Source organism: Mytilus trossulus, chromosome 4 (assembly GCF_036588685.1).
Source record: "Mytilus trossulus isolate FHL-02 chromosome 4, PNRI_Mtr1.1.1.hap1, whole genome shotgun sequence".
Classification (NCBI taxonomy): Eukaryota; Metazoa; Mollusca; class Bivalvia; order Mytilida; family Mytilidae; genus Mytilus; species Mytilus trossulus.
In genome coordinates this window covers 7,161,897-7,175,651 of record NC_086376.1, presented here as the reverse complement: position 1 = coordinate 7,175,651, position 13,755 = coordinate 7,161,897, and the positions used below count along the sequence as shown (strand labels likewise).

General features: G+C 33.7%; 1 protein-coding gene across 1 annotated transcript; it reads left to right on the top strand.

Annotated features, from left to right (window-relative positions):
• The first annotated feature begins 4,144 nt into the window (after positions 1–4,144).
• On the top strand, positions 4,145–12,265 carry LOC134714575 (uncharacterized). The gene is made up of 4 exons (XM_063575932.1): positions 4,145–4,384; positions 5,106–5,188; positions 6,950–7,245; positions 8,555–12,265. The coding sequence occupies exons 1-4, from the start codon at positions 4,208–4,210 to the stop codon at positions 11,560–11,562; spliced, it is 3,564 nt and encodes a 1,187-aa protein (XP_063432002.1). The 5' UTR covers positions 4,145–4,207; the 3' UTR covers positions 11,563–12,265.
• The last annotated feature ends 1,490 nt before the right edge of the window (positions 12,266–13,755 follow it).

Below are 13,755 nucleotides of genomic sequence, written 5' to 3'. Positions count from 1 at the left end.
ACAAGGATGAGATTTTAGCAAATCATAAATCCTTCATGGCTTCAATAAACATTACATTGAACACCAAATCGGAGGACTTACCTTGTTTGTATTGGATACCAAAGCTTCATAAAATTCCGTACAAACAACGGTATATTGCTGGCTCATCTTCATGTTCCACTAAGAATTGTCTATTAGATTGACTAAAATTCTGTCTGCAGTGAAAGAGGGTCTTCAGAAATACTGTGAAACTGTGGATTCTTAAAAATTCTAAAGAACTTCTAGACAATTTCAAATCTCGGTCTCTTTCTGAAATAAGTTCCATCAAAACTTTTGATTTTTCAACCCTGTATACCACTATTCCCCATTTAAAATTGAAAAATCGCCTAAAGAAATTATCCACAATGCCTTTCAACATAAAAATGGCAGCACACGCTATAAATTTATTACTTTGGGATTTCATAAAGCATATTTCGTTAATAGTGACAAACAAAAAGGTAAATCATGCTACACAGAAGAACAAGTGGTCAGTATGCTGGAGTTTCTTATCGACAACATATTTGTTGAGTTTGGAGGTAGACTTTTCCAACAAATTGTCGGCATTCCTATGGGAACAAACTGTGCGCCTCTTCTTGCCGACCTCTTCTTATTTTCATATGAATCGGAGTTCCTCCAGACACTTGTCAAAAACAAGAGGATCAAAGAAGCCAGATTATTTAATTTCACTTTCAGATATATTGATGATGTTCTTTCCATAAACAATCCGAACTTTTCTGATTGGGTTCCATTAATATATCCCCCAGAACTAGAGATTAAAGAAACAACAGACACGGCTTCCTCCGCCTCATTTTTAGACTTATATCTCGAATTTGACTTACACAGTCATCTCAGTACCAGAATCTATGACAAACGAGACGATTTTAATTTTGAAATTATAAATTTCCCCCACCTTAGTAGCAATATACCAACTTCACCTGCATATGGGATATATATTTCCCAACTTATTCGATATTCAAGAGCTTGCAGCTCCTACTCAGACTTTGTAAAACGTCATCAGTGTCTGAGTAGAAAGTTGATGAACCAAGGTTATGTCAAAGAACGTCTCGTCCTTTTTCTAAAAAAGTTCATCGGATGGTACCAAGACCTTGTTGATAAATATTCCGTATCAACTTCTCAAATAATACACGATGGTCTTGATGTAAAGATTCTGCGTACTGATGTTGTGTATCATCTTAACAACATGTTTTATTGTTCTTTTATTTGTTTTTATTCTATTATTAAGATTACTTTTACTGTTGAATGGTTTTATGTGATATCCGTTTGACGTGGCTCGGTACTTATACATCTCGTCAATGTGTTTGTATTGGCTTTCATTTTTTGGTGATTTGTTTTGTATATGTGACTCTTTGTATTTCTTTTGTTCTTAAAACGTGACTCTGTACTTTAAAAGATCCCGTCAGTATGATATTGGTCTATAATATGTCATTATGATATATTTCTATTATGATTTACTATATACGTTGAACCACAAACGTCAAAATCATTCAATGGCGTAGTGGAATTAACAAATTTTGGATTCTCATAAATTCTATGTATAACTTTGAATCTCGCTCTATTTCTGTAATTTATTCTTACATACTTTTGATTTTTTAGCCCTGTATCCGTACATTGCCTATAAAAAATTTAAAATTGTTTGTATGCACATTGAACGACAGATTTATGTGACGTATGTAATTTTTCTGACGTCAGACACTCAAATCAATCCATGTGTTCGAAGATAGTACATGTTTTTGTGTCCTGTTAAATTGTTCCTTTTAAAATATTTGGATACTCATAAATTATATGTATAACCTTTGGACTAGTTTGAATCTTTGTCTATTTCTGTAATTTATTCTTACATACTTTTGATTTTTTAACCCTGTATGCTTACATTGCCTATGTAAATTTTAAAATTGTTTGTATGCACATTGAACGACAAATTTGTGTGACGTATATAATTTTTCTGACGTCAGACACTCAAATCAATCCATGTGTTCGTAGATAGTAGATGTTTTTGTGTCCTGTTAAATTGTTCCTTTAAACATTTTGGGATTCTCATAAATTCTTTGTATAACTTTTGGACTAGTTTGAATCTCGGTCTATTTCTGTAATTTATTCTAACATACTTTTGATTTTTAACCCGGTATGCGTACATTACCTATGTAAATTTTTAAATTGTTTGTATGCACATTGAACGACAAATGTATGTGACGTATATAATTTTTCTGACGTCAGACACTCGAATCAATCCATGTGTTCGTAGATAGTAGATGTTGTTGTGTCCTGTTAAATTGTTCCTTTTAAAATTGTTATACGATGATGACTGATGTACCCATATTTTGACTATTTTATTAATTGTGACTGTTTATTTAACGCATCATGTAAATGTAGCGGAATTTGATGAGACTGTTATTAAAGTGAGAGGGTTAGCGCTATAGAACCAGGTTTAATCCACCATTTTCTACATTTAAAAATGCCTGTACCAAGTCAGGAATATGACAGTTCTTGTCCATTCGTTTTTGATGCGTTTTCTTATTTGATTTTGCCATGTGATTATGGACTTTCCAAATAGATTTTCCTCTGAGTTCAGTATTTTTGTGATTTTACTTTTTCAGATAGGAATCTGATTGTCAAATGGAATTCCATCCCAGCAAATGCCAACTTCTACGTGTAACCAACAAACGCATCCCAGATCCCACAAGTTACATCATTCGTGGGCATAATTAAGAATAGACCACTTTCGAGTTCATCCGTCACCGGCAAAAACTCGTCAATTATGCACGCCTTTAAGACGTCATTTACCAGATAGAGGGGCTCGCCTGTATCCCTGCACTATTTACGTTCATCAAGCGTCTTAGTGATCGTCTTTGTGCAGGATAAACTAGAAATAATGGTTGCTATGTAGGTACTTACTGACAATTCCCCAAATGACAGCAGTGTTGATTGTCAATTTCGAGAATTCAATTTGCCGAATAATTCGTACAATATAGAATTATAGTTTTCCAACCACTCGCTCAACATTGGAAGGGACGTGACGACGCCCCTAAACGCACAAATGACGGTGATAAAGGCGCGTATAATTGACAAGTTTTTTCCGGTGACGGATGAACTCGAAAGTGGTCTATTGGTTGACTCACCAAAATACCTAGGCGAAACAATAATTAAAACCATTTATTTGAAAATATAAATAGGCAAATTAAACCAAGGCTTTCATCCACAGAAATCTTCAGCACTGTCCCCAACGAACAAAAGCTATTTGATACACTGCGATAGACAAATGTATGAGTACGCATGCTCAGTTTGGGACCTTTTCACACACCTTTACTCACAGAAACTAGAAACCGTGCAAAGAAGATCGGGCAGCCCAGGTTTGTTATGGACGATTACCATCAAAGCAGCAGTGTAACATTAATGCTATAAACTATACAGTGACAACCATTTGTCGAAAAAAGGGCAAAATTCAAAGCAGTAATGATGTACAGAATATATAGTACATGTCCTCGTAGCAATTCGAACGCTAGACCTACATAATACATCATCGGTAGATAGAGGACACACAACACGATTTCTCGTACAACATACATACATGCCTTTTTTCTAGACAACATACGAACATGGGACAACCTTCTACAACCTTTAGTGGATAGTACCTCACTCGCTGATTTCAAACAGGGGGTTCTAAGCTACAGCATCCCTTAATTGCACAATCAGACTGGTCTTTTTTACGGAAGCGTACTAGAACCATCCTTTTTTTTTTAAATTGTTGACTTTAATCTTGGAATTATCACTTAAATTTACTTCACTATGTATATAACGTCAAACGATAGACACAAATGTTGACGATGTTTCTTTGCCTCTTTTTTTGTTTGTTCGATGGGTACATGTAATATCCGATAATCATTGATGATGAAGATAAATCCATACTGAAATATGCATTACGACTAGGAAAAATGGAGCACGCCTTTTTATACTTTGATAAAATAGTAGAAAAATTGAAATGGTTTAAATTTGTAGAAGACAATTTACTTATGATAATTAACTTCATAATTAGTGTATTACCTTAATTAGTATGCACCGACAAACTGCCCATGACATAAAACATGACAAAAAAGATTAACAAGTCCTAACAACATTACCGTTGAAAAATGCTAAGGTCCTAGGTTAAATTTAACTATATAAGGAAATTATCATGGAGGTTTTTTCATCAGTAACGTGTACATTCATATTGTTTTTGTTTACGTTACCCGTTTCTAAAGGTCACGGTATGATGATAGAACCTGCCATGAGGTCATCTCTGTGGAGATTCAATTATCCTGGTGCCGAACCTAATTATAATGATAATGGAGTAAATTGTGGAGGATTTACGGTAAGAATATATTTTTCTTCTTTTTCGATATTTTCAACAAAAAAAATAATTCAAATTCATTAAAAACGCATATTTTTTTTCTTGTTCTATGATACATTAGGGGGGCATTAATTTTGAAAAAAAAGTTTGTTTCCATTTTTTTTTTCAAAAAAAAATAAAATTTGTATTTGACACCCCGAATGTCAAGTGGCTGCTGCCATAAATATAGCAACTTAAAAAAATACATGAAAAATATAAACCTGTACAATGACTCTTGCATTGATTAAAGGAGACCTTGAGGTATACAGACATTAGACAGCATCCCCCATAAAACCAAAACGAGGTTTTTATTGCAATAAAAGAAATACAAATGATAACGTTGTTTAATGTCGTCCTGTCAATTTACCTAACATCATAAATAAATAACACGTTGAATATTTTGCATATACTAGACACACTGCTTTTCCTAACCATTGTCTAAATATGAATAACAAATTAGGATATAAATTGACAATGAGAAAAAATTATCCTAGAGACCAACGACATTGCTATGAGCAGCTATTTTAAAGTAACTGTTAGACCTTAAAAATGAGCAAGTCCTTATGGGGTGCTTTGAAAGGCCACGTTATGACAATATGTGAAACAAGACAAACGAGAATGTCAAGTTTTCTTATTGGCACTAGGACTGATTTTTCTCTACATGCTTTTATGCTGTATATTTTCTAGTATTTTTCTTATCTAGAATCAACATGAGCGTCAGAATGGCCGCTGTGGAGTATGTGGTGACCCGTTCCAAGGACCACGGAATAATGAGGCCGGTGGAAAGTAAGGAAAAAATAAAATCACACAAATACTGAACTCCGAGGAAAATTCAATCGGAAAGTCCCTAATCACATGGCAAAATCAAATGACAAAACACATCAAACGAATGGACGACAACTGTCATATTCCTGACTTGATACAGGCATTTTCAAATGTAGAAAATTGTGGATTGAAACTGGTTTTATAGCGCTAAACCTCTCACACTTTTACAACAGTCTCATCAAATTCCGTTATATTTACAACGATGTGTGTACAAAACAGACATAATAAATAAAATGGTCAAAATATGGGTTCAGCAGTCATCACTGTGTTACAATTTAAAACAAACAAGTTTACAAAAAAGCACACAAGCATCTATCAAATTAAAAACACATTCCTTGCTTCGCGTGTCTGAGCATTATTTGTTCGAGTCTTAGATTTGTTCGACTGATGATGCATCCTGAACAATAGACACTAACCGTGTACATTCACACTGTTTTACTTCGTTTGGAGTGTATCCAATTCCTTCAAGTTTTGCGTCTGGATTTTGCATTCAAAATGGATTTTCTATCTTTGAGAATCGGTATCCTACTGTTGCCCTTGATATATATATATTGATCCCCATATAATGAACAAAAGAAGAATGCGCGGGTATCTACTTAAATAAAGCTAAAACAAGTCAAAATACAACTTGACAAATAACATTAGCGTGACTAGGTCATTGAAAGGCAGAATGATGTCACTGCTTATAACTACATTTTTTACAATGATTATTTTCATATACAAAAAGAGCCTTTTTAAAACTCATGTTTTATTCAAATAAATAAGGCATCGTCTGTCGAGGTTATGAATAAATTTACAATTACTACACACTAATATGTTTTTAAATATGCATATCCTGTTAAACATTATTTCTGTATGATGTTTTCTTAACATAAGTATAAATAGAACGAAACTGACATATTGCTTACTGTCACGCATCTTATTATAACGTAGATTTTACACAATCAAAGTCTACGACTTCATCTTATTGTAATTTTCAGAAACCAATATTAATTTAAACATGCAGAATACATATAAGAACAGAATAACAAAACCGATTAGTTCCATGAAGAAATCAAAATGTAACTAATAATTTTATTCCGAATATGAGTAAAGTAAGTTATAACCTACCGATTGTATGCATCTTTTCTAAAAAATGAAAACAACACGCTAAAAATTTTACGCATCCCAGACGCTTTTCTGGATTTACCTTCATCTGGAACTCTCAAAGTCTTATATAATTGAAAGTCAAGGATTTATAAGAATAGAAACCATTAAAGAGTTATATGACGAAAAATAACATAATAAAATAGCTAAATCCATCTAAGGCCAACTTCGCCTGATAGAGCTGCAGCTTTGGTTTCTTCATATATATTTTTTTTTAGAAAGGATTGTTATTTAGCATGTCAGTACCGAAATACTGACTACTGAGCTGTTGATACCCTCGGTAACATGTGTCTACCAGCAAAGGTATCGACGCAATGATGTAAAAATATGTATACAACACGTTATATAATTTGACTCTTACAATGCATCGCAGATAATGCTTGCATAGTAGGAGAAACTCACCCTATCAGAACATCCAGTATTGCTCTTTTGTGGATTTCATGCGACTCCCTTTGTTATGTTTTTACCTTAATTTCTACAGTATATACTTCATGGGTTTTGTGATTTAAACCATCGGTAAAATACTGTAATTTCATATCAAAGGAGAAAATAATTCTCTTTTGATTATAATTTCAGGTATGGCAAAGGGATAATAGCCAGGACATACAAGTCAGGACAATATATAAAAGTAGTTTCAGATATAACTGCGAATCATGGTGGATATATAGAGCTAAGACTATGCCCACATGATAGCCCTAGGGTACCTGTTACTCAACAGTGTCTAAACCAGTATATATTACAGATCAAAGGAGATGGAAATAGACATTACTTAACAACCAATCAAAAGAGTGATTTTAAAATAAGACACACTGTAAAACTACCCGACTTTGTCACGTGTAGACAATGTGTTTTACAATGGTATTGGAAGGCCGGTTAGTAGGTACTAGAATTATGATTTTTAATTAGTTAAAAACAAATAGACATAGAAGTAACAAGATGTTGTAAATGAGACAACTCTCCCTCCCAGTCACAATGTTTTAAAAGTAAACAATTATAGTTCAAAGTACGACCATCAATGCAGTACATTGGGTCATACCGAACAATAGCTATGAAGGACCTCAAAATGACCCGTGTGAAACAAAACAAACAGGAAAACGATCTAATCTATTGGTGTATGAAAAACAAGAAACAATAAACACTTATGAAGTACATCAACACACGACAACAACTGACCAGGCTTCTGACATTCGACAGTTACAGACAAATTGAGAGCCTCTCACGTTTTAAGATGTTTATTTATGCGATTTCAATAACTGATACATGAGAATGGCGACTGAAAAGACAAAAGTAGCATAGGCGTGATATTGAGTATGTTTGTACATTTGTACATCTCAGTTTTAATGTATCATTGTATGTACTTCATAGCTATAAAGATAAAAAAAAAAAAAAAAAGAACACTCAGTGATTTAAATCTGATTCAAGCGAAGATTCCAATCAAATTAAAAAACAACGCGTTATAACTTTCCAATTAATATGCTGATATGATAAATAATTTTACATAGTAACAAAGAAAACAGATAACAGGACTGATCAAGTTGATGTGCTAAAATTGAGAAAGGAAATTGGGAATGTGTCAAAGCGACAACATGATGCAGTCATTTCGGTTGTATATGCTCATAAGTATGCAAACAAACTCATCATAGATATCAGGATTGAAATTGTATATTAACGGCAGACGCGCGTTTCGTCTACAAAAGACTCACCAGTGACGCTCGAATAAAAAAAATGTTAAAAAGGCCAAGTAAAGTACGAAGTTGAAGAGCATTAAGGACCACAAATTTGCCAAAATAATCTTATATAAGGTAGACAAGCCTTAGTATTTCAAAAATGCAAAGTTTTGTTAACAGTTGATTTATAATAATGTTCATATCAATGATATCTTAAGTCAACATAGAAGTACTGACTACTGGGCTGGTGATACCCTCGGGCAATTAAAACTCCACCAGGAATGGCATCGACGCAGTGGTTGTAATTAAACACATCATATATATCAGGATTGAAATATTATATTTACGCAAGTCGCGTGTTTCGTTTACAAATGACTCATCAGTGATGCTCGAATAATAAAAAGTTAAAAAGGCACGATCATACACATGTACAAATATCCCTTTGATTACACCTTAATAACACAGTCAAAAAAGATTTAATGTTTGTAATACATCATTCTTTTTTTTATTTCAGGACAACATTCGGGTATAAATCCAATGACCCGCAAGGAATGCAAAGGTTGTGGGAAACAAGAACAGTTTATCAATTGTGCAGATATAGCCATTACTGATGAGTTTGGTATGTTTCCAATGGTAACAAGAGTGCCAAATTATCAGGTTACAACGCCCAACCCCATGTATGATTCGTTCATGTTTCCAACTCAGGGAATGTTTCCAGATTATTATGACGAATTTAATCCATTCATGACCACTCCTTCATATTTCAATCCTTTCAACCAACGTTTCATGAATAATGGAAGAAATTTTGGACAAAACAACAATAGATTTATTGATAATAGACGAAATACCGGAAGAAATAAAGGACAATCCATAAGTAGAAATTTTAGAGGACCGTTACGAAATGGTTACCCAACGATAAACCCAGTACGTCAAAATATTCAACATAATAGAGGACTTCACAGAGATGGTTTTAGAAATGCTAGACCCCAAGGAAATGGGTTCAATAAAAACAAAGTTAGTCCCGATATTCGAAATCAAAGACGTCCATATAAAAATAGTAGACCTTTAATTTCTAGAAACAACAGACCACACGTCAACATTTATTCAACTATTGGTCCTCAAAAAAATCAAAGGAAAACCAAATCGAACGCTATCCGGAATATACGACCTATTCAAATTGCCCCTTCGAAAATTCCAACGACAGATGCTTCAGAGGCAGATGATTCGATGGAAGAAATGATGGATGACGAAGATAATTTTCTATTAAACAGCGCATTTTGGTCAGACTTCCATCGCTTGATCAATATGTCCTCACCTGAAACCAAAAAAGCTTTGTATGAAATAGCAGAAGATGCGGATGACATTGAAGAGTTCCATAGAAATGTGCAATTGATGTTACAGATGCAAACGATGATACCGGATACACAGGGATCCGTGGACTCCAAAAGTGAAAGTGACGAATCATTAGATATTGACTGGCTTTTAGCTCAAACAAAGGATATAGATCTAGACAGTGATGAGAAGAGTTTATTAGGTCTTATGAAAGGAGGATCTACAGAAAGTGATGAAACGGGAGATAAACAAAAGGATTTAGCAAGTAACAAATATTTATCCAAAGGAAATGATTTATACTTCCCAGATGAAAATAGAGTTCTTGACGATTCTGACGATGATGATCTTCACGATTCTGATGGTGGTGATCATGACGATGAAGACACTAGTGATCGTTTTAATGATATTTCTGATAACAATTCAAAGGAAAGTGATAATTTTGATTATACAGAGTCAACAGACGAGAGTTCTGATATCGCTTACGCTGACTTAGGTAAAGACTATGATAGTGACGACACAGACAATGAAATGAAAATTGACAATCATATGGGCTATAGGAACAGCCGCACTAAAAAATATCTGTCAAATCACCAAAACCATAAAGAATCAGTGGAGCGTGAAATTAAATTATTTCCAGTCGATGTTAATCCTTGGAATGAAAATTCTCTTTACAGAGCTGATAATATTGATTATGATGACAAGGACGCTGACATAGAAGGAGACAAGGACTCCGAAATAGAAAGAGAAAAGGACGCCGACATAGAAGGAGACAAGGTCAAACCATATAACCATCTGTCATTCGATTCACAGCACCCAACTCAAAGCGTCATGAACACCATTCCTCGAGATAAAATAGAGGTCAATTATTTTCAAAGTGATACACATGATTATACAGATTCGGAAGTTGACCAAGAAGGTTATGACATAGACCAAGTTGAAAAGAAATGGGATGATATCCCAGAAGAAAAGGAAAAGAATGAATTTGATGACGATTCCTGGTCGGTAAACACTTTACCGGATGTTACGGCGTCTACAGTTGTGGTTACTGGTAGACGTAGTAATGTCATACGTAAACATATGGAAGATGAAGCTGAAATACACGATGAACCAAATTCCCTGATTAATACGAAGGGAGAGAATAATGACGAAAACACGGATAAAAGTAGTCACTTGGATGAAAAAGAGAAGGGCTCTGAAAATTCACGAAAAGGTAAAAAAGATGGAGATGAAGAAAATACAATAAACGATATTCAAGGTGAAAATTCAAATAAAGAAATATTAGAAAACTCGATTATGTCAAATGAAAATAAGGAATCAATTATGTCGGAAATTTCTGTAGACACAAATGATAAAATGGATGACTCGCAAAATATCAAAACTGGAGAAAACTTCATATCTATGTTGAAAGCAGCAGATGATATTACTGAAACGACTAATAAGGAGATTGGATTTCAACAACAAACTTCTATGGACGACGTTCCGTCGCCGTCAATGGATATAGTGGAAACCGGATTTCAATTAAGAACTTCATATACTGATGATGCATCTAATATTGGCCAAACAGCTGGTCATGATTACACATATTCCACTGTACCTGCACATATTTCAAATAGTCTGTCTTCAGCCAGTGGAAGCAGAATGAGAGGAGTTTATCCATCACGATCTCGATTAGTTAGACACCAAATTCTTTCAGGACCAATGCAAATGAATCAACCACAAGTCCCAAAACCTAACTTATCAGTATTTCGTCAGAAAATTCAAGATACAATATCTAAATCCATGAAAGAGAATGAAAACGGTGATATTCCAACAATCCCTAAACTAATGTCGTCTCCGAAAGGTTCTAAAAAAGAACTATCGCCAAGTCTTTCCAAACTTGTATTAAAAATGTTTATGAATTCAAAATCAACAGCAGAAACTTGTTCAGAACCACAAAAGTCAGTTTGTTCTCCTGTTACACTGTGGAGTAAATATCAGCAGATTGCCGATTGGTGCAATTCTCTTTGCCAATATGGAAATTGTCCGTCTGCTGTTTGCACCTGCAAGTGTAAGGCACCGTCGAATTCAGTAGAACCGAAAGTCTGTAGAGCACAAAGTTCATACAAGAAACAATCAGGGGAACTCGATCAGTGGTGCCAAAACTCTTGTTCTTCAGGAGATTGCCCGGAACTTTTGTGTGTATGTTCATAAAGAGCAATTTACCGCTACTAGTCTCGTTGCAACCTGGCAGACATATCCCAAACAACGTTTGCAGATTGTTACAGTACATTATGAGGCTGAAAATTAAGTTACCTGGTTATTTAAACAATTTTAATAATGAAGTGCCAGTATTCAGTTATCTATCTTAACGTTCACCAAACAGCCGAACTATTCTTACAGTATATACAAATATATGAGGGAAAGTGCAAGAAACAATGCTGCTTTAAAGAGATAGATTCAGTTTCCCTGAATATATTTCATGCTGTGGCCAATACAAAAAAAAACTAAAAGTTAGAGTATCACACCTTTATATGTTTGCTTTGAGTTTTTAAGAACATCATTTTATGTATATGGTTGTTTAAATTGAAAATTTTAAAATATTGCGATAAGATTTGGGTGTATAAATGGTTATCATGGCCAAAATCATTTTTTGGGATATTTGTTTAACAGTGCTATTCAATTTTATAACTGATTTTGGTCTTACAACTGTTTGCTTCGAGGGTTTATGCTGAGATTTATGTAAACGATAGAAGGTCTGTGCCTTAAATATTAACTCTGGTATCTATATTGAGTTGTTTCGCCAAATGATTTCCAACCTTTAGTAAAGCAAGTTCAAGGGAAATATGCCATTACTTCTTTGTCCTATCCTTCTGTATTACAGATAGAACCATATTTAATTACGATTATGATGAAACCAAATAATTTCTGCTCTATTTGTATGTTTTTTTTTGTTTTGTCCACACATTGTTTTCAATATAATTGAATTGTATACGACTGTCATACAAACGAGAGATTTAGCTAGCTATAAAACCAGGTTCAATCCACCATTTTCTACATAAGAAAATGCCTGTACCAAGGAAAATAACAGGTGTTATCCATTCGTTTGATGTGTTTGAGCTTTTGATTTAGTCATTTGATTAGGGACTTTCCGTTTTGAATTTTCCTCGTATAGTATAGTTTTGTATTTTTTGTGATTTCACTTTTCTTTTGAAATGAACTATGACATGCAAAAAAAAACCCAGTAAAAACACGCCCTATATAGAACCATCAGATGAGAAAACATGCTGGGAAAGTTGAATGCCATGACAAAATGTAGTTTTTATGTTCAAAAATCTAAAATCACTTTTCAGTTGAAAAAGATCTTTATGGTTAAACACGTCAGTAATACGGATTTTTTGTGTTAAAATTTGCTGTTACAAAATATTAGAAATTATTTTAAATTAAGGAATGTTAGGCGAGTGACTTAACCCATAAAATTAAATTTTTAATGCACCTACCTAACACACGGCTAAATTTTATATCATTTTAAAGCTACACATCTGTACTATCTGTTTTGCCCGGTCGTAAAAAAATCGTACGGTGCAATTTCCGTCATATCGAGATCAAAGGCCAAGGACGAATAAGTGCATATTTTTGAAGATTTCTGCCTGATTGCATTATATGACTTTTATATACTTGATTCACATATGCAAACAATTTAAACTTTTAGCAGAGCGAATAACAGTTATTATTCAAATGCATTTTTTAATATTTAAAGCGTGTTTTGACAGAGAGGACATGTTTCCTGAAATTCGAGTAAAAGTTAACAAAATGTGTGAAAACCCAAATTTTTCTTTCTGGTGCAACTGCTAATCACTTTAAACTAAGTAATACCCTGTAATGACTATCAAAGAAGTTTTTGACATCATAAAATTTCCTAAAAGTATGCTTACTTCTAATCAAACAGCAAATCATGACAACTCATACAGTTGCCCAAAATACCGCCATCTGCGAAATCACTGCTTTTAAGAATGTCTTCCTATTTAAACATTGTATGTGGTTAATGTAAGATTTAATAAACAAATTCTTAAGAATCTGAAAAATTTAGAGTAAAAAAATATGTGCGCGAATCGTATTATTGCTTGAAATAAAGGGGGTGAAACTAGGAGATTGCAATCTGCATTGTAACTACCAGTCTGAAATAAAGAAATTTTGACTTTTCTAATTGTTTGATTTGTAGCTTCATTATCAATATTGATGTAGTAAAAAGACCTTTTTATTTTAATATGTTATGTGAATTGAAAATTTAGACCAAAATAAATAAAAATAAATTGATGAAAATTGAAATTTCAAAGAATTTCAAAAAACTAGTAAACACATTATAAAACTTGATTTCTTGATTGCTTGAACTGCGTTGTTCATTGT

Bases quoted from the DNA above. Each gene is read 5' to 3' on its own strand.
- LOC134714575 (XM_063575932.1), top strand. From the start codon at position 4,208: ATGGAGGTTTTTTCATCAGTAACGTGTACATTCATATTGTTTTTGTTT. The intron at 4,385-5,105 runs GTAAGAATATAT...TTTCTTATCTAG, and splicing joins TAAATTGTGGAGGATTTACG to AATCAACATGAGCGTCAGAA. The intron at 7,246-8,554 runs GTTAGTAGGTAC...TTTTTATTTCAG, and splicing joins ACAATGGTATTGGAAGGCCG to GACAACATTCGGGTATAAAT.